This window comes from Seriola lalandi, unplaced genomic scaffold, assembly GCF_002814215.2.
Source record: "Seriola lalandi dorsalis isolate HSWRI2012SDOR001 ecotype SW California unplaced genomic scaffold, Sedor1 jcf7180002054544, whole genome shotgun sequence".
NCBI lineage: Eukaryota > Metazoa > Chordata > Actinopteri > Carangiformes > Carangidae > Seriola > Seriola lalandi.
The window spans coordinates 250,106-274,431 of record NW_019525097.1 but is presented as its reverse complement, the minus strand read 5'-3'; the positions used below and the strand labels follow the sequence as shown (position 1 = coordinate 274,431).

Genomic DNA, 24,326 nt, shown 5'->3' with positions numbered 1-24,326 from the left:
AAACCCCCCCCCCCGCCTCGCCTCGCCTCTGTTCTCCATACAAAGCTGCGTGGAAGAAAAGAGGAGCAAATCTTAAGAGACACTTTAACTTTTATCTGTGCCTGTGAGGGGGAAGAGCGGCGGAGACGCATGAATAAACAAGGGAGAAGCTGCGTGGTGGCGGCCGACGGAGCCGGGGATGATGGGAAATTCAACAGCACGATCCGCGTCTGACACGAGCTCTGGTTATTTGGTCCCCAGCATTTTCATACCCAGAACCCTGAAGGGGGCTCTTTTGATTTCTGGGCGGCGCACTGGTGTCAGAAGATGATGTCAGCAAGGCTAATTGGCACCTTTCTAGTGTTTCGAATGTTGCCTCTTTCATCTCTGCAGCCACTCGGTTCAACACTTCCATGCCGTGTTAGATTTTCATCAAACGTTTAGCATATCAAGTGGCAAAAACACGACTATGATTATTTTGTCTGATGACTTGGCACAGCAGTTTTTCTGAGCACATTCCCAAACCATTTTCTTTTTTCTTTTTTTTTTAGGTCAAAGAGGTACATTCCTTTCTTTTCCTTTTCTTTCCTTTTCCTTTCCTTTCCAGAGAGCAAAATGAAACTTGTGGCCCAACATATGCCTGAATCCTTGGCCCAAGTCTGGCCCATATATACCTCCACATCTGGGCTGATTCTGGCTTTTATCCTCCAGTGTCGGCTGACAGCCAGGAAAGTTTTCTGTGTGTGTGCCAGCATCGGTCCAGATGTGGAGGTAGCATCTCGCAGTCATGCTGTATATGGGCCAGATCCGGGCCGTGAAACCCGTCGTACCCTGGGCGAGACGGCGACAAGCATGTGGCCGGATTTATTTTGCTACCTGGGTTCTCTCCTTTTCTAGCGATGACTGAATATTTCCAAAGGGGTTTTTGTCTCAGCACAGCACACACATGCGTTTACACCTAGCACCAAAAAAAAAAAAAATTCAGGTGAGGACCATTTCTACCTGGTAATTATTGCTCTGTTTAGTTCGTCTCTTCTTCGCTGACTGTCACTCGTGGCATTAAATCGTGTTCGTGAACTTGATCTGACCAGGTCAAGTTCCAGATAAAAAGAAAACTACAAAAAAAAAACAAACAAAAGAAAAAATAAAAACAGGGAGTTTGTCCACCCTCCGCAGAAAGCATTGCCATTGAAGTGCCTAAAATAGCGGCAATACTCAAACACATTTTAAGGCAGTATTACGTCTACACCTTTCTTGGATCCACCCTTTAAAAAAATTGTACAATGCACCAACATTTGTGTGCGACATTTTAGGCAAAACAACATGCGGCGGCTCCAATTTCAATACAATCTTTCAACAGTGCTAAAACATTCTACTCAATAACCAAGTTAACGGTTTCCGTGTTTCCTGTAGTGAACACTAAGACAAAGGATATTGCTACTCTGATATAAAAGAAGTCTGGTGATTCGGAGAACAGCTCACGTCTCGCGTCTCCTCAGTGTTGCACTCTTCGAAAAAATTCCTTGATTAAAAAAAAAAAAAAAAAAATTGAAACCACGTCAAAAAGTCACTCCTGTAGGCGGCGAACACGCACTTTTGAGGATACCATGAAAACACTGCAAACGGTTCAAACAGTCCAGCGTGTCTCAGCACAAAAAAGAAAAACAAAAAAAGGTACCTTGGAATCTGCACCTAAAAAGTTCCCCTCTGTTTTAGGAGAAAAGAGAGTTTACCCTGTTGTCAAGTCCAAAAATCAAAAGAATCGCTGCATGCGCAACAACATGTCACGGTGGCAGATACAAAGAGAAATTAACAAATTAGAAAACACAGATTGCAAGTAGACAAGATGTTTTTTTTGTTTTGTTTTTTTTTGTTCTTTTTAAAGGAACTCCATCGCCGTGGTGTGCACTTAAATCATTCATTAAGTTAGAGAAACGTAAGCGTCAAACTCCTCTCCAATGTGCCGTTTGATATGTGGTTGAGTTTGTAAGCGCCTCTTAAAAAGTAATAAAGGAAAAAAAAAAACTAAAGAAAAAGTCTCGTCCAGGTAGTTTCTTTTTTTGTTGCCGTTTTTTTTTTTTTTTTTTTTTGCCCTTTTCCTCTCTTTAGTGCCCTTTGAAGACCACAATCCTTCAATGAGGAACAAAGGAATGATTTCGCTCCGGACGCAGCCGGAAGAGTCAGACATAGCAGATGTCTGTTTACTTTGACCATTATCCCCGGTTACGTCCCAGGCGCTGCTCCGGATCAGTTCTGGTTTCGTTTTGACCCCCGTACTGAGGTGGTGGTGGCCCGTCCCAGTCACACCTGGACACCCGTGCCGTGGAGATGGAGCATCTGGGCTCTCATAGTCTGTATGCTGCTCATGATCTTTTTCTGATGGCCCACCAGCGTGATCCCCAAGCTCATCACGTCCCTGCAAGAGAGGACAACCAACGGTCAATGCACCGGACCACAGTACGGGACAAAGCATGCTTCAGGACTTTTGTAATCGTGCGGAAGGAGTCTCAATAATGCATTTTAACATCAATTTCAAATGATGTAGCGCAAGAAAGACGATCCGAAGGAGTGTAAAGTTTCATTTATTTCTTGGGTAATATGCTCGGAAAGTTTACTCTGAACCTTTGAACGTTTTATGGGGATGTGGAAATGGATGTTGACACATGATGTGACTGGAAACTCTCAGTAACAACTCGAGGGCAAACCGCAGTCTGGGCTGATGCTCGTGTTCTCAGCCAATAAGAATGAAAAGTCACAGCCAAGACTTCACACTGACTCGTGCTGTTTCAGATGTAGACACACTATAAGGACCTTCAATATGATATGGTGAGAACACTTCACACAGATCTTGTATCTTTAATATTTTACAACATGTTTTATCTTGTGAGGTTATGGATTTTGGATCTGTTGTACAGTAAAGTAGAGTAGCCCTCAGCTAACTGTGCTTTCTAGAAAAAAAAAGCTGTAGATTCAAAAATTGGTTGAGCAAACAGGAAGTGAGGAACTCAGTTGCAATATTACAGCTGAATAAGTCACTGGTGGTTGGGACTACTGTGACTCAGCCCTCATTGCCGATGTTTAACTGGGTGACTGTTGATCCAAATCTACCTAAGGCCTACATGATTCACTGACCAGGTGAGAGGTTTCAAGTCTGAGTCTTTTACAAATGCATGCTAAGTAGGAGAGAACAACAAGAGTCACGCCATTTTTACTTTTGCAGCAAAGGGCCGTGGGTCGGATTTGAAAGTATTAAAACCCACAGTCACACATTCTGTCATTGTATTACTTATGGATGGAATTATGGTGAAAACCAATACTGAGAACCACTGCTTTAAAAGCCAAAAGAGGGAAAGGGAAGAATCTCGCCCTTTGAGCTGCTGAGACTTTTAATGTGAAAGAGCTGCGTAAAAAACGTAACAGTAATGTTAGCTTAACACTCACTACGGCAAAAATACGGCAAAGTAGAAGTGATGAGAAGGAATTAGTGACTGAAAACATTTTTTTTTCTGATGTAAAGACACAGTCAGAGCAATAAAGCAGTGGATACAACTTGACTGCTTTTAAACTGAAGGAATTAGTTCTGTGGAAATGTACACTTTATTGACTTCATCAATAAAACAGGTAAGTCTTTAGTTTGCATTAAGAGAAAATTAAAACAGGAGGAACAGCAGAGTCAATAAACAAGGAGGTTAATGACTAAAACATGATAAACTACATTAATAAAACAAGGGGAATTAGAAATAAAGGCCTGTTTATCTGCTCGGGCCAATGTTTGACATAAAGTTACATTAACTCGTAAACCTCAAGGGATGGCGGCGAGTCAACCAACGCTCGACTTGAATGTAAAATGCAACAGGGTAGATCCATTTACTCCTGCTCAGATGGAAGAAAGTGTAAGTGAGATCTCTAAATGCGGCTGGTATTAATGTTCACTACCGATGCTTAACCCCTTCAGGTGTTCGTATCTACTCACTCGATTGACATCCTGGCCACAGATTCCAGGGAACTGTAGCCAGCTGCTGTGAAGTTGTCTCTGTATCGTTCCATCTTGATGGCTTCCAGCCACTCTCCCACTGAGCGGAAAGCGGTGAAGTCTGGTGTGCTCTGATCTAACAGTGGACTAATTGGTCTGCGGGAAGAGCACAGAGAGATGTTTATGTCTTATGTGAAAAGAGAACGCCGAAAACACAATCAAGCAGGAGATGAGACAAAGCGACGACCAAAGGCTTCCAGCGGTGCAGCAAATTGCAAGAAGGGGAGAAACTAGCTGAATGTTGGCTTCAATCAATACAAAATTCACAAACAGATGCAGCGTGTCAGCTTTCTGCTTCTGAAAAATATTTTGGTCAATATCTTTTCAATCTGAATACACCCAAGCCATATAGTCTCCATATAGTAAAGTGCCTTTTAACCAGTTGTAACCTCTGAGTCTCAATCTCACCTCGGGAAAGTACGTTCTGACTGCAAATAGAATTCATTTGACAGACGTCAAAGTGAGGTCTGGAGTCCCCGCTGCACTTTAAAGTACCAGGAACTCATTATAGAGATTGATTTAAAAGCCCTGCTATTGACCATAAAGTCATGGAAGCTGCTTTGGGGTATCGATCCCCTGGGATTTATCTTTCATCTGTGAACTACAGAAGCTAAATCATCCACTGGACGCTTTGGATCATCCACTAATGCACTAAAATAAAAGTTAGAATTCGTTATCGTATGAAGCCAGATTTTAAAATGAATCATTCTGGGTTTTTTTTTATTTCCTCACCTTGTACATGTTCCCACTGGGGTTTTCAAGGTGTTAGGGTTACGGATCATCTTATCAAGGATGCCAACTATCTGATCAAATTTGGGACGTTCGGCTCTGTCTTTCTGCCAGCAGTCGAGCATTAACTGATGCAGGCCTGGTGGACAGTCCATGGGGGCTGGAAGACGGTAGCCCTCCTCTATTGCCTTTATGACCTGGAGAATACAAAACAGATGGATCATTAGTATCAGCACCTAGCATCACTTTAACCCCAAACCACTTGGTATCAACCTTTAGCATCATCCTAACCACCAACCCCTATCCATAACATACTTAGTCCATACTTCAGTCACTCTGACGATAAACCATTTTGTATCAGACTTTAGTGTCACCCTAATCCTAAAGTCAAACCCTTTGATATCACCCTTACCCCAAACCCTTTAGTATCACCCTAACCCTTAACTATTTCGTATCAGCCTTTAGTTTCACCTTAACCCTAAGCTCAAACCCCTTGATATTGGCCTTTAATAACATCCTAACCTTTACCCCAAACCCTTTAGTATCACCCTAACCCTAAACTCAAACCTCTTGATATCGGCCTTTAGTACCATCATAACACTTACGCCAAACTCTTTTAGTATCATTCTAATCCCAAACCTCTGGCCATAACCTTTTGGTGTCACTCTGACCATAAACCATTTCGTGTCAGCCTTTAGTTTCACCCTAACTCTAAACTCAAACCCCTTGAAATCACCCTAACCCTTACCCCAAAACATTTAGTATCACCCTTACTCCGATCCACTTGGTATCAACCTTTAGTATCACCATAACCCTAACCTCAAACAATTTGATATCAGCCTCAGGTATCACCCAAATCATTAACCTCAAACCCTGTATTAGAAGCCTTTGGTCTAAACCTAAAATTTTAGTATCAGTCTTTAGTGTCATCTTAACTCCAACCCCTTCTGGCAAGGTCAATAATTTACTGTTCCTAATGCACATTTCATCCTTTAATCGCCAGGTGTGTAATAAACTGTGTTGTGGCTTAATCATCAAAAGAATGTTGTACTCTGAAGAATAAAGGGCTGGATTGGGTGGTTGTGTGTCAATGTGTGAAAGTAGCTGGACTGAGGGTGAAACAAGTTTCTGATCATACCCCATCCCACCAATATTCCACTCAGATACTAACTATCTAAGTATTCCTCTTTCTAAATGAGGCTGCCGAGATCTATCTACTCTGTATCTGCCCCCTGCTACAGCTATTAATGATCTCCATTTGTATTTGTCAAGCGCTGTCCGCAAAATTATTGACTGAACGATTCACCAAGTTTGTGTTATGTCCATGTCAATTTTACCGTTGTCTAACGTCTCTGTCAAGTCTGAAAGAATTACTCATGTGCCATCACCCACGTATTTCATCTTGACATTGGAGACTTTTAGTGGGGGCATGGAGTTTGAAAGGCGTGGGGATTTACCAGGCGGGGAGGAGGTCTAAGCGAAGATGCTACATAATCATATTATGGGAAGTGTAGGATCCAGCAATTTTGGAATGTGACCCATTCTAGGGATTAAAAGGGATATATGCGCCTCTACAGCAATCGATTTTAACTTTTTCTTTTCTTTTCTTTTCTTTTTTTGGACTCTTGTCTTTCACAAGTTCCCCAAAGTTTGTGGAAGTGTGATATGAAATTGCCAGAACTTGGCTTTGTTTTAGTCATGTTGTTTAGTCTCCATCATTTCAATCAGTTACGGTGACATTTAATTCTCCATTTTGATTGCTGAGATCTCTGTTGTTTTCACACATTCGGACATGTTTTAAACAAATGCCCTGTTCATCCTCATTTTCTAAACCACTTATTTGGAAGAGATTCTGAATGCAAATGCAGCCAAAGTGTCTGCTTCAATAGTCAATTGCCTAGGTAAACTGCTTGTTTATTCCCAGCGCACAAAGCTTTGTCTAACTAGTCTCTACATCTCATCAGTGAAGCTGCTGAGGAAAATGTTATCATAATTCATAGGTGATAACGGCAAAGACAAAGGAAATGAGATCCATCGTGTAATAAATGAAAATAATAAATGAACTTTACTTTGATGGTCATGTTAAAAAAGGTTGTGTAATTTATTCAACTTCATTCATCAAGCTATCATTTACTGATCCTGAAAAGGTTATGCATGCTCTTTATTTTGCCTCAGCTTGATTAGTGCATCTCTGCTCTCACCGGGCTCAGGAAGAAAACAATCTCCTGCCTTCACTCAGTCAGCGCTAAAAGCTACGACTGGGCTTTTACAGAAACACTTTAGGAGATGGAATCATATTACGCCAATCCTTGTCTAGCTTTACTGGTCGACTGCGAGTTTTAGAATTGATTGTAAGATTTTACTGATAACCTTCAAGGCACTACAGGGTCATGCTTCTGGTTGCATTGCAGACATTTACTAAGATATATGCCACAGTGCAGACAGAGTTGTTTCCCTGAGATTAATGTCCCACATTGTTTATACGTAAGTCTCCGATAAACAACAGAAAAGCAAGCATGATGCAAGCAGTTTAGCACGACTTCATTAGAAGTCAATGCCATGACAACAGTAGGTGCAGTGGGCACCTTGATTTAAGCGTCTTGCTCCTCTTCCTTTGTTTCTGCGTATATTCATCAGCTATTCATGTCAGGACCTCTCAGACAAGAATGAGTCATGGAGGGAAAAGGTGTCAAAACACTGAAACTGTTGGGGGGAAAATGCAAATAATGTTCTTCCAGCATCCCCGGAGGATGTTTGCTGACGTCTTGACAAAGCACAAAAAAGATTTCTGACATTGATGTCTGTCAAGTAGCAAAACGCCACATGCACCAATTTAATGGCCGGACATCTTGTTTAGCATTTCTAACATCTGATTGTTCAATCAGCAGGCCTCTGCTCCGGAGCACCCGAGAATCTTAATCATGTTTAGCCCTGATGCCGTGAGTACTGAACACCGGGCGCCATGCAGGAATCTTAAAGCCAGGACTAGCTCGCCTTCTGCCATCAATCAAAATGTGTCAAGTGTCCGACAATAAGGAAAAGCTTCAAGTGGTCTGGCACAGTTGGACGCTCTCTGTGGGAGTTGGCAGGAAAGCAGGCAACAGCACTCAGAGAACTGCGGGTGAGTCAATCATTATAGCAATTTGTGACATTTGTTAAAAAAAAAAAAAAAAAAGATGTGTGGGACTAAAAACGCAGAAGTGTTCTTTGAGGAAGAAAAGTGTGGGCAATGTCATGGAGTCAGCACTCAACAATTTAGCTGATGGGGAGACAGGGATGGGTATAAAAATGATCACGATGATTATGAATCATGATTACCCATCTCAGATTCACGACTCAAATTAGTTTTATCATTCGGCACCTTTAAAGATACATTATCTTATTTAATTACGAAATTTTCAAATTTCCCCTTCCAGCTCTGGTGCATTGAGTTTCATAACATCAGCAGTGAGGTGGGAGCTTGAAGCAGTGTCACTGTTTGTATTATGTGTGTATTCTTTTCTTTTTAGCTGCATTGCTACAGGAGCTGGAAAGTCTTGTTTTGACTGTTTTATGGTTGACTGCAGTTCGACTGTATCACTTAGATAAAAAATAAGAGTCATATTACCTTGGGATACCAGTACAAACTGATGTTGCTGACTCATGTTTAGGATTTGTTACTTACTCAATATATATGTTGTGCAATTATTACAGTGTTTTATGTGCAATAAGAGAGGTGTAAAGTAATTCCCTCGCAGGGAATGAGTGAGCTAAATGTCATTTAAAAGGTGTCCAAACAACTATAAAGGGGCTTCTTAAAGAGCTACTCTGTAATTTAGTATCGCACTTCACTAAAGTTAGGGCCCTGGAAAGATTAAGATTAAAAAATAATGGTCAAAATTAGTGCAGCAGAGAACGATATGGTATAGATCCAACTCTAATAACATTGAAATGTTTCCCATAATGCACTGATTTGATAGCATCTCTTCAGCTTAAGGCTGTCATCCTTTCAGTCACAATGGCATCATGAGGGAATATTTTCTGAGACTTTGCAAAGCTCCTGCAGAGCTACAGAAGGCAGGTTGAGGAGTACTATCCACGGTGAATGAACCTGATGTGTAAAATGGTAAAATTCTACATCTAAAACAAAGTAAATTCACTGTAAACTGTAAAATATGCACGAGATGTTAGCTGTGTTATTGGCTCCATGCTGCCTCTCACACTGGTTCCCATTACCATAAGTCATTATGAACTTAAGAAATCTGAACCAAAAGCACTCTGCATGACAAGAGTTTTCCACTCCTCTTATTCGTATTAATAGCATCATCAAATCCGTGTTCTCAGTCAGGACTTCATTTTCATGCCTGTCCCATTTCAGGACTGTTTCTCCTTCAAATGGATTCAAACTCCATGAATATAGCAAGACTTCTTGAACTAATTAAGCCCAAGGTTACCGTCCCTGCAGAGCTGCTCTCATGAGGGTCTTGAGAGAAAGGCTCAAAGAAAAATCACAAACTGGGATTTTTGTCAGTGATTTTCTGTGTTTTGGTGGGATGACTTCATTAGGGATAATTAGAGATTAATGCTGGAAAAATCTTGTTTTCTTTACAATTCATGCCCTCTCTTTGGATCATTAGCTGGTTAAAGGTCCTATGCAGTCTAAAGGTAGATGTCCATGTGTTGTTTGATTATAAAGCAGGTCTAGGTTTTATATTAATACTGTGAAAGTATCAAAGCCTCAGTCCACAGAGAAATGCACACAGCCTGTATTCAGAAACTGAGCCTTAAAACCAGCCGTCAGGACTTCTGTAACTTTGTGATGTCACAACAAAGCAGTCACCAAGCCCCGCCCACCTGGACCCACCATCCAAACCTTGCAGGATTTGGTTTCTCAAGGTGTTTACCTGAAATCTGCTATATTTTTATTAGATCACTCAGAAAACAGTCAGCCAATCAGAAAAGAGGCTCAGAGCTTGCTCTCTTCTAATTGGCTCTCCAACCTGTTGTTATCAATACAATCAATAAACAACATGTCATGAACTGCAGTGAGACTGGGTTGAGAGATTATGTTCTTTGGTTATAAGGTAGTCCAGAGTTACAGTGTTTGTGATTGTATGACTTCTCATCAGGTAGCAACTCACATCTTGATTGGACATGTCCCAGTAAGGCCGCTCCCCATAGGACATGACCTCCCACATGACAATACCGTAACTCCACACGTCACTCGCGGAGGTGAATTTACGGTACTGGATGGCTTCTGGCGCGGTCCACCGGACGGGGATTTTGCCGCCCTGTTCAGTAAAACGCAGGTCAGTGGCTGGAGTAAAGATCACATTCATTACATCCTGCATCTTCCCCTAAAACAGCAATTAGAGAGAGTTTTACAATTACACACAGGGTCAACACTCAAACTCACAGCTTCAAAACATCTGCAGACTGAATGGCCTCATTAGAGCTGCACTGACAAGTTTGTACCTGTGATACTTTTCAATTGAGAGTTTTTAGTTGCAATAAAAGCTTGTTATTTTGTGTGACATCAGTATAGCTGCTACTATTAACCTGACTATTATTTTCTTGATTGATCGATTGATCATTTGCTCTATCAAACCTCAAACAATAGTGAAAAACACAGATATTTCTCACATGCAAGAATATACAACCAGCAAATTTCATTTTGCATTAAATATTCAACTCTTTCCTCATATTTTATATTCAACAGTAACTGAGACAATTGTTTTTTTTGTATGATTTAATTTTTTTTATTTTGCATTGCCATGTAGTTTCTTCTTCTCTGTTTTCAGTTTTTTTTGTTATTTATATTGTAGCTGCATCAGATGTTTGTGACGAACTCTTGTGATTGGTTGTTGCAGCCTTTGCTTCTAGTAAGATGTGCTTGATTTATATTATGAATTTGATACAAGACGAATGTCCATGAATGAAGCATCGCATTTGTAATTAACTGACTTAATATTTGGTAAATGATAAAATTTTTTAATAATACACAATATTAAAATAATGTAAGACTTTATCTGTATAGCAATTTTCAATACAAGTGCTTCCAACCAGTCAAATGTCAAACATCAAAACAAATCAAAGTGTAAATGTAATTAAAAAGACATCACACAATAAGATAAAACTGACTCTGTGAGTCTGATCTCAAGTTGTTGAACAGTCAAAGGGATTTTTCACAACCTGGCAACCCAAAAGTTGTTCTAACTAATGGCTTGTAACTGATCTATAGAGCACTAGTTAATGATTACTGACCATTAGTAAAGAATTAGTAACGTATAAACGCTTTATAAACAGAGATTTATCAGCGCCTTGTGTTGAAATGTGGTGCAGACTACCTGGGCGTGCACCCTGCTCTATTTTCATGCAGCCGCTGTGACTTGATTAGAGAAGTTTGACAGGTCTCGGGGTACAGAGAGAGAGACAGAGAGAGAGACAGAGAGAGAGAGAGACAGAGAGAGAGAGACAGAGAGAGAGAGCTTTAATTGACTCACAGTTGTTGTGTAGACAGCCTCCGGATCATCGTCTATCACCCTTGACAGGCCGAAGTCAGACACTTTACATACGAGATTGCTGTTGACAAGGATGTTTCGCGCAGCCAGATCTCGATGGACGTATCCCATATCAGACAGATATCTCATTCCCGCCGCTATGCCCCGCAGCATCCCCACCAACTGGATGACTGTGAACTGACCATCGTGTTTCTGCACAGAGAAAGCAGCAGGCGGGTCAGTCATACTCGCTGACCATGAGGGAAATGTAGGTCACAGCAGCCGCTGCAGCAGCTCTAGCACAAGATTTATGATATTTATGCAACGCACAGATCATATTGCAGCTCGCCCGCCTCCAATTTGGGAAAAAAAAAAAAAAAAAAAACTTTCTAGAGAAGTTAGAAAAAATGCTGCTTTAAACCTCATGCGCTCCGAAGGTGATACTCACCCTGAGGAAAGCGTCTAATGAGCCGTTCTCCATGTACTCGATGACAATCATGACTGGTTTTCCTGGAGAACAAAAAAAAAAAAACACAAAAACAAAAAGGGAGATGATTAATTGATACCTAAATTTTGTTTGCTTACAAAATGCTTCACAATAAACGACCGAGCCGAAACTGCTTCCAAGTTATTTTTAGCTGCGGGTTTCATTGGCTTTTAATTAAAAGTTACCATCTGCTCTTTTTATTACAGTGTCGAAATGAGAAAATGTTAAACAGGGAGTGTGGCTAATTTAATCAGATATAATGTCACTCGTAACTGTGGCGCTTTTGCCTCCCAAAGCTACATATATCTCCGTGATCAGGACTTGAACTGTCTTCACGGTTTACCTCTCGTGACGACGCCTTCCAAGTGAACGACATTGGGGTGGTCGAACTGTCCCATGATGCTCGCCTCGCACAGGAAGTCCCGTCTCTGCTTCTCGGTGTAGCCCACCTTTAAGGTCTTGATGGCGACCGACACGTCCCGCTTCCCGGGCAGCTTCAGCCGGCCGCTGCACACCTCCCCGAACTCTCCTGTGCGGCAATGAAAACATTTGTGAGTGAGGGGATCGGTGTGATACTTCACCATGACAAATTTATTAGTGCGTTTTGAGACAAAGCAGCTGTGCTGTGGTGGAATACAAATCGGGAGTGCGACATCTTGTTATACTCAGGGGAGTGTAACCAAGACCTATAATAAGACATGCTAGAGATGCATAGATACTGTCATTGACCGCCTCTGTAAAACCCATGTGGCAGCAATTTTTTCAGCTGCGGGAATGGCTGCGACTGCCTCCACCAGACACACATTAATTGCAATGAACTTTTTCCCCTCTTTGCAATTGCGCTATCAATATACAATGCATAAAGCTGTGTCCCTACTCAAGGTGTAAATATTTGGCTGTCAGCGTGATATATGAGAGCGCGGAGAGACTAAACAGCAAGAGCTGAGAGACACGGGGATGGGCTCACCTGCTCCAATAACCCGCTCGATTTTAATGCAGGAGGCATCCAACTCCTTGGCAAATTGATGGACAGCCCTGTTCGGGTCCTCGTACGTTTCAGGGTCGATGTAGGTTTTGGTGCCTGGAAATTTGACTGTAGAAAGGTAAGAGGATTACTGTTACGATTAAATATGCACACAGCGCGCCAGCGGGCGCTTGACAGGCAAAAGATTACCAAGACCAGTGATTCAGGGGGAATTGCTAGAACAGTAAAAGCGGGCAAGTGTCAGGAGGGGTTTTCACACGCTGAGGGGGGAAATTCATGACAAAAAAGGGGAAGCAAAGATTTGAGTAACCCATACGCGGTGGCTTTTATGAGGCTGCCAGTTACCTTTCACCTCGCTGCAGCTGAGACTGGCTCGCTGGAGAAAAGGAATCTGCCACAACCAGCTCACGTTAGCTCACACTGCATGATATCACTCCGAAATTTTCCCTTTTTACACTTTCAATTTGATTTACTCTCTTAAATCTCTAGAGTGTCTCAAGCTGATAAAAAAACATTAGTCTGCTCACAGCAATAAGCTGCGCAAGCGACAGTGATTAAACATTTTTTATGGAAGGACTGAAAGAAGCTCTGTAATAATTTGAATTTTGCAAGCAGCACTTCTAAATACTTGTTCAAGTTCCACTTTACAACCTTAAAATGTTTTTAGTTTGAAAACAATATTTTTGTGGTTTGAATTCTCTTTAAAGACAATTTCAGACCTTCTGGAGATTACAGAGCGGATTTCAAACCGCTTGAATTCACATACAGGTAACGGTCAAGTAAAAAATTTACTTATTTTGTGGAGGAAATAAACAACCTGGTGAACAAGTTTTGAACCCAAACGGTAAAGATGCAAAATGTCTTTTAAACTTTCAATAAAATGACAAAATAATGTCTTAAAAACGATTATGATCTTTGGATTGGACGATCAGGTGTTAAGTTGTTTCTGCTGCCATCAGTACGGTGGCCCTGAGAGCTCAACACACTGCAACTTACAGGTCCTATATTTTACACTTTTATCCATTTATCCACAAAAATATTTTAAGAACCCAAAACCCTCTCAATGTAGTTTCACATCTCCTCTCTCAGGCTTCTCTCTGGAGCTCTAGTACAGTATTAATATAGAACCTAGACCTGATTTATAATCAAACAACACACGGACATCTACCTTTAGACTGTATGGGACCTTTAAAAAAACCCATTCCAATAGACAAATCATAACCAAATACACAAACACACTGACTGGGACGCACTTGTTCAACGCTTTGTGTCTTTTGAAATTAAAAAGTGTCGAACGAGTGGGTCTCAGCCAGGTTCATCACTTTTTAGTGTCCCCTGGAAACACTTCTGTTGTCGTCTGCGCTACCTGCAGTGCCTTTCTGTATTTAGTTGTGTTGTGTGTGTTTGCAGCACATGTGTTGTAAAATTGATGAAGATGTTTTCTGAATTCGCTTGTGTTTTGTCTATTTGCGTGTGTGTGTTTTTTGTTTTGTTTTTTACGCTGCGGTGTGTTGAGCTCTCAGGGCCACCGTACATCAGCCTTTGTATCTGATTGGTGGAAGTTGTTGTACTGGGGCTGCAAAAAAAAACTTGGAAATACAAAGTAAGTCTCTATAAATGAAACCGAAGCAGATTTTGTAGGAAGGTGGGGAACCAGGTTTCTTAATTTTTTTGTTAATCTGAAGCCTTGGGCGAGACATTTAGTGTTTTCTTAAAAATGAAATCCTTGCAATTTCAAATAACACTGATAAGTGACCGTTTCATGAATATCCATGAAGTGAGAGTGGAAGCCGTTTGTAGAAAATAATGAAAAACCAACAAGGTTAGAAAAAAGGCCACGGACGGGGTAGGGGGGGTTACCATTTTTATAGAGTGCTCCAAATTAACAGCAAATTACAGTATTATGCACTATTAAGTGAACAGACCACTCAAGGGGCCTGTTATACTATGCATTTTAAATTCCACTGATAACAATATAACCTGTCAACTTTAAAATTTAATGAGATAGTACAGCCTTAATACTCTGGATAAACACTGGACAAAACAGCACAACTGAGCAGCGAGCTCAGCAGCTGGAGAGACGGCACTGTGGCCAATCCAGCAGTGTAAATACAACAAATGCATTGTGCTCCAGCGAGGGGGGGGGGGCAGCTGAGATTTCCCTCCACTTTCTCACATAATTGCTTTGTCCATTCGAGATGTCAGCGGATCTGATAGGAGATGTCTTATCGCGACTTCCTCGCCACTACATGGCAGACAAATTGGGTCTATATGTTGAATTTGGACACTATCTGGCTTCTGTCGCCCTGGCAGCCTCTCGTCATTTGATATTGCATGGCAGATCCCTCCATTAAGCTCGACACAAGCCTTGTTTGTGTGTTTTTTCTTTCTTTCTTTCTTTCTTTAGCAGGTGTGACCTGCGAGCCGCTGAGGTGGATCTGGCAGATACTTAGCGGTAGCCAAACCTGGGCTCACCAGCGCTGCCTCTGCTCTAGCTGCACACTTTGTGACACCCCTGACCCTTTTGTTTCCAAATAAGCAGTTTACCTACAGCGTGGATCATTACGGCTCCACTTGGGGAAGCTGGCTGCAGCTGTATCTCCGGGGGCATCATTAGGAATAGTGTCTCAGTGTTACAAAAATAAAAAAATAAAAAAACCCTCACACTGATAGAAGATACGTAGAAGCAGCACCTACGACAGAGCATACTGTGTGTACACCAGGAACTCTGTCACTTGTTAAAACCATCTATGTTATGGCTTTTACATTTTTAAAGGACCCTCCTCCCTCGTGGGTCAGCCCTTTACTCCCTCCCTGACAGCTGTCACATTCATGCCTTTGTAGTTTCCTGACTTCTTCATCTCGGCAGCTTGAGCGCAGCCGATCAGCACCAGATGTTAGCCTGATTGTTCCCAGCTTCGACTCAAATGAACTGGGATAAAACAATCATGGCCCGTGGGTGCTAATAGGTTTTAGGGCACCCTTCCTGTTCATTACTGCAAGCACTTCAAATGTCTGTCTTTGTGTATACACATATAAAAGTGTGTGTTTGGGCTGATGAACGAAGGCACTCACACTGGAAGTAGAGTTCCTCATCTCCCTCCTGATCCGCTTTGCTGTACCCGCAGTGTCTGCACGAGGGGGAAGGAGAGAGAGAAGAAGAGAGTGGCAGAATCAGCTGATTGTGCGGGAGAAATAAACGCCCTCAGTTTAAAGAATTTTAATGTGGTGACTGACGCTGCGTCTGACAAATCTCCCAACAAAACCGGGAGCACTGAACCCAACAGCCCAGCCTGGGAAAAGTAGCTCGAGCGTCTCACTCATGCAACATATCAGATAATACACACACTGCGGAGGACTGTTCAACATGTCTTATCATAAATATCAACGTGTTGAAGGTTCGCTCAAGCCACAAGTGATGGATATGCACTTACTATAGATGAAAACAAGTCTCCACTGTTCACTCTGCATTTTTTTAACTCTTACAACTCCATCCTGTTTTTCACTGCCTTCATATACAGGCCTATGACATCATCAAAACACATCGTACTCAGGCATCTCTAGCTATTTTGAACTGAGTTGTAAAAGCCAGGAAGTGAACCTTTAGTTAAGTTATTTTAAACTCTAATGTTTCCAATGTGAAGAGAGACTTTTCATGCTCATGCCATATGTTGCTTTATTCACACTAAGATAGAAATGCCATCGACCGATGTGTTATTGATTGTACTGTTTTATGTAACAAAAAGTTTTATGCAGTTATTTTGAAATTGAAATATGAATGCATGGAGCAGTGGTTCTCAAAGTGGGGTCCGGGGACCCCCAGGGGTCCTTGAGGTTGTTCCTGGGGGTCCCCACCCAGCAAAAAGCGGAATCATTTATTTTCATTACATTTCCATCCACAAGTAACACAATGACAGTATGTTTGAAATAACTGTGTGAAAAGTTTGAGAACCACTGGCACAGACGGCAGTGTCCATGTTCCTGAGATATAATCTAAGACAAACAAACCAAAAACTAATTTTTATGGAGATTGTCACTTCCTGTTTTTCTTCATCGTATACATTCACAACATGGGAGCTGTAAGTCTCACTTATTTTATGCAAAGACTATGTTCCAGGCTGAAGACACAGAATCAACAAAGGACGAGCAACTGCATATGAACATAACTGCTTCTCTGATAAACAGTCAAGTACAGAAGCCTGTGTACATTCAAACTTAAAGACTCTGACATCCAAGGTGCATCCAATCACAGAGTGTAGAACTCCATTACATGCAGAGCTGCCAGTTTGTGGAAACCTGATGACTGCTGTACAAAACTGACAGGAAAACATGGGGAAGTTGAAATAATTAAAACTGATGGTTATCTTACAAACCTGCAGTGGCGTTAGATTTACCAGGGGAGAGCTGCGTTTCAGTGTAAGTGTCAGTAAAACCAAATCTTGACATGGGAGTTTACAGGCAGCTTTGGGATGTATGTCTGTTTGCATCACTTGGTTCACCTGGGTGATGCAAGCAGGGAGCGTAATGTCGTCATGGAGTTGGTGAGTTCCCATACACAAAGGTAATATATGTGCATATATTAATATATATAGGCTATGTATATATATATATATATATATATATAAAATAAAAACATATGTAAAATAATATATGATACCTATTAGACAATAGGCAATTTCATTCCTTGACATATACAGTATGTCTAGCTCATACAAATACATATGTTTATGCACTGTATGCTTATATATCCATCCTAAAGCCTGTCAATGTATGTTGACTGTTTAAATTAATGAGAAATTAATAAGAAAAATATATAGTGTATATATGGTATTATATATAGTGTGTTGTTTTATTAAACTTATATATATATAAATTAAATATACTGTATATCATTGATATATGTGGTTGTGTTGTGCCATATAAAACTTATATCTTCAGAAATCCAGAGGATGTATATTTGTAATAACTATATATCACCTTATAGGTGACATTCATAGCAACATCACTTTTGATATAAGGACATATATAATATATATTACATTTCTGTCTGGGTAAGCTGTGAGATAAAGTTGACCTCTGTTTTTCTTATGCTTAACGTTGGATAATTCTACGTTATATAATGTAAATATTACATTTTTGTGGAACTGCACCATGGTTTATAGAAGTTTAAAAATCCAAATGTAGAGGTAATTGATTGGTCTTTGGGAAAAGTTAGCATTAGCTTTAGCTCCTGTTTGTCCTCTAACCCTGGATGTCCAAACAATAATCAAGTGGATTGTTATTTAAACTGAAGATAAAGTGAATTAGTGTCTTTTTATACATGATTTCTACTCAGATTAATGGATCTTGTCTTTGATTGCCACCACAGATTCTGCTATTACTGGAGAGTTAAAGTCACACTGATGTGTCTGACATCTGTAACATCCTGGTCTGACTAAGTTATGACTCAGAGAAGAAGGCGGGCAAGGAGAAGCTAATTCTAATGAACCCAACATTAACAGCAAGCTGTGATGAAATGCTGTTCGTGCAGATGGAAACACAGCTGAAGTATGTGAGGAAATGGTGATAATGACAATGGGCAGGGTGCTTTGTGATGGTGGAAAAAAAAGCGCAGTGCCATACTTCATCCCGCCCTCAGGATCTCACAGTCACACACAGGAATGCAGAGCCAAAGCTTTCTCGCTCTCGAGTACTTGTCTCATAATGGCTCTGCAAAAAATGGCTTAAAAATTTTTTTGTTGGGGCTGCAGGGATAAAAAATAAAAAAATAAAAAATGATGCATTACAACCCATTAGCACAGCATGCCACAAGATGATGGGTGCACGTGTGTGTGCGCATGTGACGACTCCACAGACGTGGAGGCCTGTGAGTGACAGAAAGGCTAATTGACAAGCGCAGACTCACAGGAGCGGAGAGTCAATGGGGCCCGCGAGAGCGTACCTTCTCCCGATGATGAAGCCGAACACCATGAACACCAGGATGATGGTCCCCGCCACGGCCACCACCGCTATGATGATGACGGGGTTCTGCTCGCTGGAGACAATCGCAGCTGATGAGACGCACACACACACACACATGGACAAACATACAAAGAGAAAGAGAGAGAAATGCACAGTGAGAACTTCAAGCACATCAAAGAGCAACAATCTGCAGGACATAATTGAGCCAATGAGCGGCCTGGAGATTGATAAACCCACCCACCCCCCCTCCTCTGCTCCCCTCAGAGAGTGGAGGAGGGACGCTTCTATTTTTGAGCCGTCCTTATACACACGGCTCTACTGTTTCAGAAAGTGGGCTTAATAGTCCCAGACGGCAACGACGATGCCCTTCATCTCAAACAAAGACACATTCAGGTTGGATTGTTTCCCATTCAGAGCTCTCACAGTGCTCAGACTGTTTGCATTGACACACTGCCGATTGCTCCGAAGAATGGCTCCCCGTATAAAGTCAACGCGAGGGGTGTTTGTCGGGGGAAAATTCATGCATTTTAAATCAAGTGAATCTGAGATGTATAAATACTTGGAAAGAGAAGAGAATTATTTTTTGTTTTGTTTTGTTTTGTTTTCCTGGCCTGTCTGAGGAGTAGGGCGATGAAAAACGTGGTGACATTTGATCAGCTGTTACTGTTCAATATTTCCCTCAATTGTCTAATTCGGGAGGAATTAAAAGGACTCAACTGTCGTATTACACACCGGCAGGTTTCTCTCTAGAGGCCGTCACAGAGGAGACTAGTGGTTCACTGTGCTGGACAAGGACACTTTCGCTGGATTGCAAACTTCTAACCTTGTTACAGGACACACTCTGCGTGTGGTAAGAGTAATTAACGTGTCCTTTTGTGCAGAAATGTTGGATGGGAGGTGGGCGGGGGCGTATTTTATTGGGCAGGTTGGATGATGGTGGAGCTACAAACTAAGGAGAAATGATGACTATGTGATGGATTATAATAATTCTTCATTATCTTTAACAACAGAAGTGAAGATGTCACTGTGATCGTGACACAGACATGTTGCCAGATTTGGTAACACTGTGCCTACACACAGACTTACACCAAGACCCGTGTTAGGCATATTTTTCACATTGTGGATGTTCCTTGAACATAGCACATACCCATGATTTTTCCAAAACCTTTAATAAAGGAAGGAACAGCAGTAACTCAACCTGATGTGTCCATGTTTACAGTATCTATATATATATATATCTAAAGCACAAACAGCTCACAGCAGCCTCCCTCTCCAAAACCCACAGTAACACACTGTGATACTCAGGGTAGAGCTAATGTAACTGATTAGCTTTAAATGAGTTTATCCTCATGACGCTACAGTAGCTTGTCCTTATGCTTTGAGATTTTTTTTTTTTCCCATGATGTCTTGTCAGCATAAAGTCAAAGCAATTTGTGTTTGCTTTGCTTGAAAGCAAATAATTTCCCAGGGCTATTACTATAATAGCTGGAAACATTAACAGGTTGTACATAAATCTGGAGCTGAAAGCCAGTGCTACAAAATGATGTGCTGATATACTGCTTTGGTCATATGCTGCTTCTGTTTGGGGAGGGTGGGGGGTAGGCGTCGGTGCGTTTGAGGACATACTAAAATCTATTAAATTAGACAGGGGCAAACTTGCAGGAAAAGAGGGGATGACCATTGAAGAGGTGGGAAACGTAAGACTGCATCACGATGACACATCAGTCTTCACTTTTACTACCTTTGTTAACTCATATAGTGAGTGAGTGTAGCAAGTTCATTCACACTTTTACATTTCTGTCGTGGCCAGTTAGGGTGGATTTCACATAAAGATGACTTCTTTTTTATTTTGCACACATGTTAACAGAACTAATTGCACCTGACTCAGAATTGTTGAAAAAAGATGGCTGGACTGTGAATGACTTAAAAATAATTTTGACTGATGAGTATGGAAAAGGAAAAACATTTTTTCCACATAAAACTGACCTACTTAAAGGGGCTATTTGTGTTTCTATCGAGCTGTGAGCGGGCGGTGGGGACTGTCGCCTGCCAAGAGCTTCAGCCATCATTGTGTTTACAAAATAAGAGGTTATAATACGTCCTCTGAGCAGCGCTTCTTCTTCAGGGCAGGCTGGAGGCTGCAGTGACTCGGTATCGGAAAGTGACCAGACGGACTGGGGCTAGCTGGTGAGCGTGCTAACTTCAGTAGAAGAAAAGATGTGATAGAGACAAGAGTTAACATTGTTGTTGCTTTCCACCTCTGGAGACAGCTCTTGGTGATTAAAGAAATGAAGTTTGATGCTGAACTTACAACGTTTCTTTTAGACTGGTAAGTAAACAGCCGTTAATGCTATCGATAGCTATGTAGCAATAGCAAAACTTACAAATATCTCCTCTAAATGACCAATTCGTCAGCACTGAGGACAACAAAGTTCTATGAAACACAATGTACATTAGAAATTGTCTATACTGCATCCTTCTCTGTGTTCAGTTGTTTTCCACTGCAATTTATACTCATATGTGTATGCATACGTTTAGTTAACCATAAAATATATAAAAAAATATTAACTGAATCTAAATGTCTTCACAGTCCGTGGGGAAATGAGGTGAATGGAAACAGAACAGGAGGTTTAAACTGTAGGAAAAAAACAAAACAGAATTGCTTTGGGTGATATGTGGATGCTGTTTATATGCTCAGAGCCCATTTTCTGTTCATATCTGAATAATTTATACACATTTGTTTACATCCCTGCTATACAGGAAGCATATAATGCACAACTGCAGCAGTAGCAGTGGAAAAGGATGTGTACCCCCCACCCCCCACAACCACCCTACCTGTGGCCTCCTCCTTGGTAGTTATCTCCAGTCTGGGGCCATAGGTCCCGTACCCTGCCTCTGTGAAGGCCCTGATCTGGAACACGTAGGCCGTGCTGGGCTTCAGGTTGTTCACAGTAGCTGATGTGGACTTGGACCTGACTGTGGAGTAGATCTTGTCCTTCTGATCCTGTGCAGAGAAAAAAAAAATCATCTTTTATTCCAAAAAACAGTTATAGGGGGGAAAGAAAAAAAAAAAGAACATCTAACTGCTGTGTGAAAGCCCGGCTAATAATTGAGTCTTATTGAAGTGTTGTTATCTTAACGTCTTTGCTTCAAAACTACGGATATACTTCAGAGGATGTAATTACCTGCACTTTGAAAATGAAATGAGTGTGATTAAACCGAGTTTCATCCAACTAGATACACAGAGTGGTGATTTAAGATGAAAATATTCAAATTTAGTAGCCATTGTTATATTCAGTCAATACATCATAAATTCTAAAATAGTGTAAACCTTATTAACATTTCATTTATCAGAGCTGCAGAGACAACCAGGCCTTCATTTACAAGAGAAAGGCTTTCCTCCATGTTCCCTCTTTTTAGTATAAATTTTCAAACTTTAGTAAGATCCATCTGCATTTTTCTGATCCGCTCCTGGTTTAATTTGCTGTTGATACACCCTCAACACGTCCCCTGTGTTTACTTGTTGTCTAAGTAAATTAGGCATAACGTATATTTCTACAGCACCACCTCCCTCTGTACAACAGGGAGAGGCATATCGTACTCACTGCTCTGCCACTCTCAGTTTCTGCTTTCTAAGAAATGCTGTTTTCAGTCACAATTTAATTACACTTGCTTCTACTTTGCTGTTTTGTTTTTTTTTAACATCAATGAAACACAAGGGTTCCTGCACAGATGTTTAATATTAAAAACCATCCGGTGGCTTTTAAAGTGCATAAGGTCACATTTTCTGGGTAGACTTGTGTGAAATGTCATGAGGAAGCAGGGTTTATTGATATAGTGATAAAAAAACAGCAAAGTTGAATCAGTTGAGAATGATAAGCTAAAGAAAACCAGTATCTCTGTTAAAAACATAAAGTTCACTGATGAACTGATAACTGCTGTGGAAATATGCATTATGCTGAAAAGTACCATACAAACTATTGAGCCATAGCAAAGTCCACCTATGGGTGGGCGATGTAATGACTATACCGGATATATCACTGCTTGTTGGTCGTGGGATGTAGCAAATGACTATATCGTGCCACGTGTGTGACATAGAGGAGGTGAGGTGTGTGTGTGTGTTTTTGTATCTGGGGCGGAGGGAACTGGATAGAACGAAGAAGAAGTGAAGCGCCAAAGCGAGTTTATACGTGATCAGAAACAGTAACTGAAAATGGAAGCGGACAAATTCGTTAAATGTCTTTTTCAGGGAATTTTGTCTAATGCCCATTTTTTTATTGTCAAATTTAATATTGCTCCAATTGAAAACACTAGTGAATTCACAGTAAAGAAGAATGTTTTAATGCAGGGACTACAGTCATCATACTGGTGGGATTTTATGCATCAAAGGGTTAAATTGCTCATTTATGAAGTGCTTAAGAAGATATTTCAAAATATCGAGATACATCGTGTATCGAGATATAGCCTAAAAATATTGCGATATTATTTATTTATTATTATTATTATTTATAGGCCATATTGCGCAGCCCAGCAGAGTTTAGTACCAGCTTTTCTTTGATGATATTTGAGATTCATAAAATTGGTAATTATGCTTTATATTTATTGTAGGTTACAGAAAAACCTCAAATTTTTTACTGCAATAACTGCCTCACTATGAGATGTCCTGCCACATAGAGAACATAAACACGTATAAAAATATATCTTCTCCATCAAAGAATCCATTTGGATGCACAGTGTGCACGCATTGTGTACTCTGTTGTTGAACTGTAAATGTTTTGCTCGGCAAAAGCCCAAATGGAATGCCAGGGTCTGTTAGGGGTGTAGTCGTTGTTTCCAATTTTCCACTTTTACAGCTGGGCAGACCAAAGCCACAGTACGTGACATAGGAGACTGATTTGTCAGTGTGTGTGCGAGAGGCTGTGGCCAAGCAGGACTGGCACCGGAGCTCTGCTACCCCTGTCTCTTATACACATCTACGGATTGTGTGTGCGTGCTAACATGTGCGTGGGGGTGGCTGTGAAGGACTATAGCCTGATTAAAATCTTATGAGCATCTCATTCATTATTGCAATTATGAGACAAAGAAGGTACTTGCAGAATCTTGTGAATTCCACTCACAGCAGCATGCAGATAGAATACAAAATGAGGAGTCGGCAAAAAGTGAATGCGAACTGAGAGGAAGGGAAAAGGTTTCAGGAAGACACAAACAAACTCACTTTTTCGTAGTATTTGATTTCATATTCCGTGATGACGCCGTTGGGCTGCTGTGGCTCCTGCCAGGAGAGCTGGATGCTGCGCTGTTGCACTTTCTCCTTGATGACCTCGCTGACCTGGGATGGAGCTGTTTAGACAAGAACATGTCAATAAGCGAAGGGCAAACCCACACACACATCCCCAAACACACACACACACACACATCCCCAAACACACACACACACACACATGTACGAACCAGTCACAAATCAGCCGCACTGACTCCTCCGCCAACACTCACTCAGAGACACTCACCCAGCTCATGAATATTCATGGCGTGCTCCTAAATGTTTACACCTCATGATCGAAATTTCAATTACAGTGCAAACAGCGGAAGATAGCGTTACCCCCTAGCCAGTGGAAAACTGCAACATGTAGATTATGAATAACAATTCAGTTCAATTAATTCCAACATTTCCAG

At 41.1% G+C, this 24,326-nt stretch overlaps 1 protein-coding gene across 1 annotated transcript in view; it reads right to left on the bottom strand.

Annotated features, from left to right (window-relative positions):
- Positions 1-17: 17 nt before the first annotated feature.
- The window catches only part of epha7 (eph receptor A7), a 92,196-nt gene continuing 67,887 nt past the window's right edge, over positions 18-24,326 (bottom strand). The window contains exons 6-17 of the mRNA XM_087176215.1: positions 23,869-23,993; positions 21,489-21,657; positions 18,634-18,742; positions 15,768-15,823; positions 12,675-12,800; positions 12,051-12,236; positions 11,669-11,730; positions 11,224-11,433; positions 9,862-10,011; positions 4,745-4,938; positions 3,953-4,108; positions 18-2,395 (exon numbers count right to left, since the gene is read on the bottom strand). Coding sequence (XP_087032341.1) covers positions 2,281-2,395; positions 3,953-4,108; positions 4,745-4,938; positions 9,862-10,011; positions 11,224-11,433; positions 11,669-11,730; positions 12,051-12,236; positions 12,675-12,800; positions 15,768-15,823; positions 18,634-18,742; positions 21,489-21,657; positions 23,869-23,993 — 1,658 coding nt within the window. The 3' untranslated portion in view covers positions 18-2,280. The remainder of the gene's footprint in view (positions 2,396-3,952; positions 4,109-4,744; positions 4,939-9,861; positions 10,012-11,223; positions 11,434-11,668; positions 11,731-12,050; positions 12,237-12,674; positions 12,801-15,767; positions 15,824-18,633; positions 18,743-21,488; positions 21,658-23,868; positions 23,994-24,326) is intronic.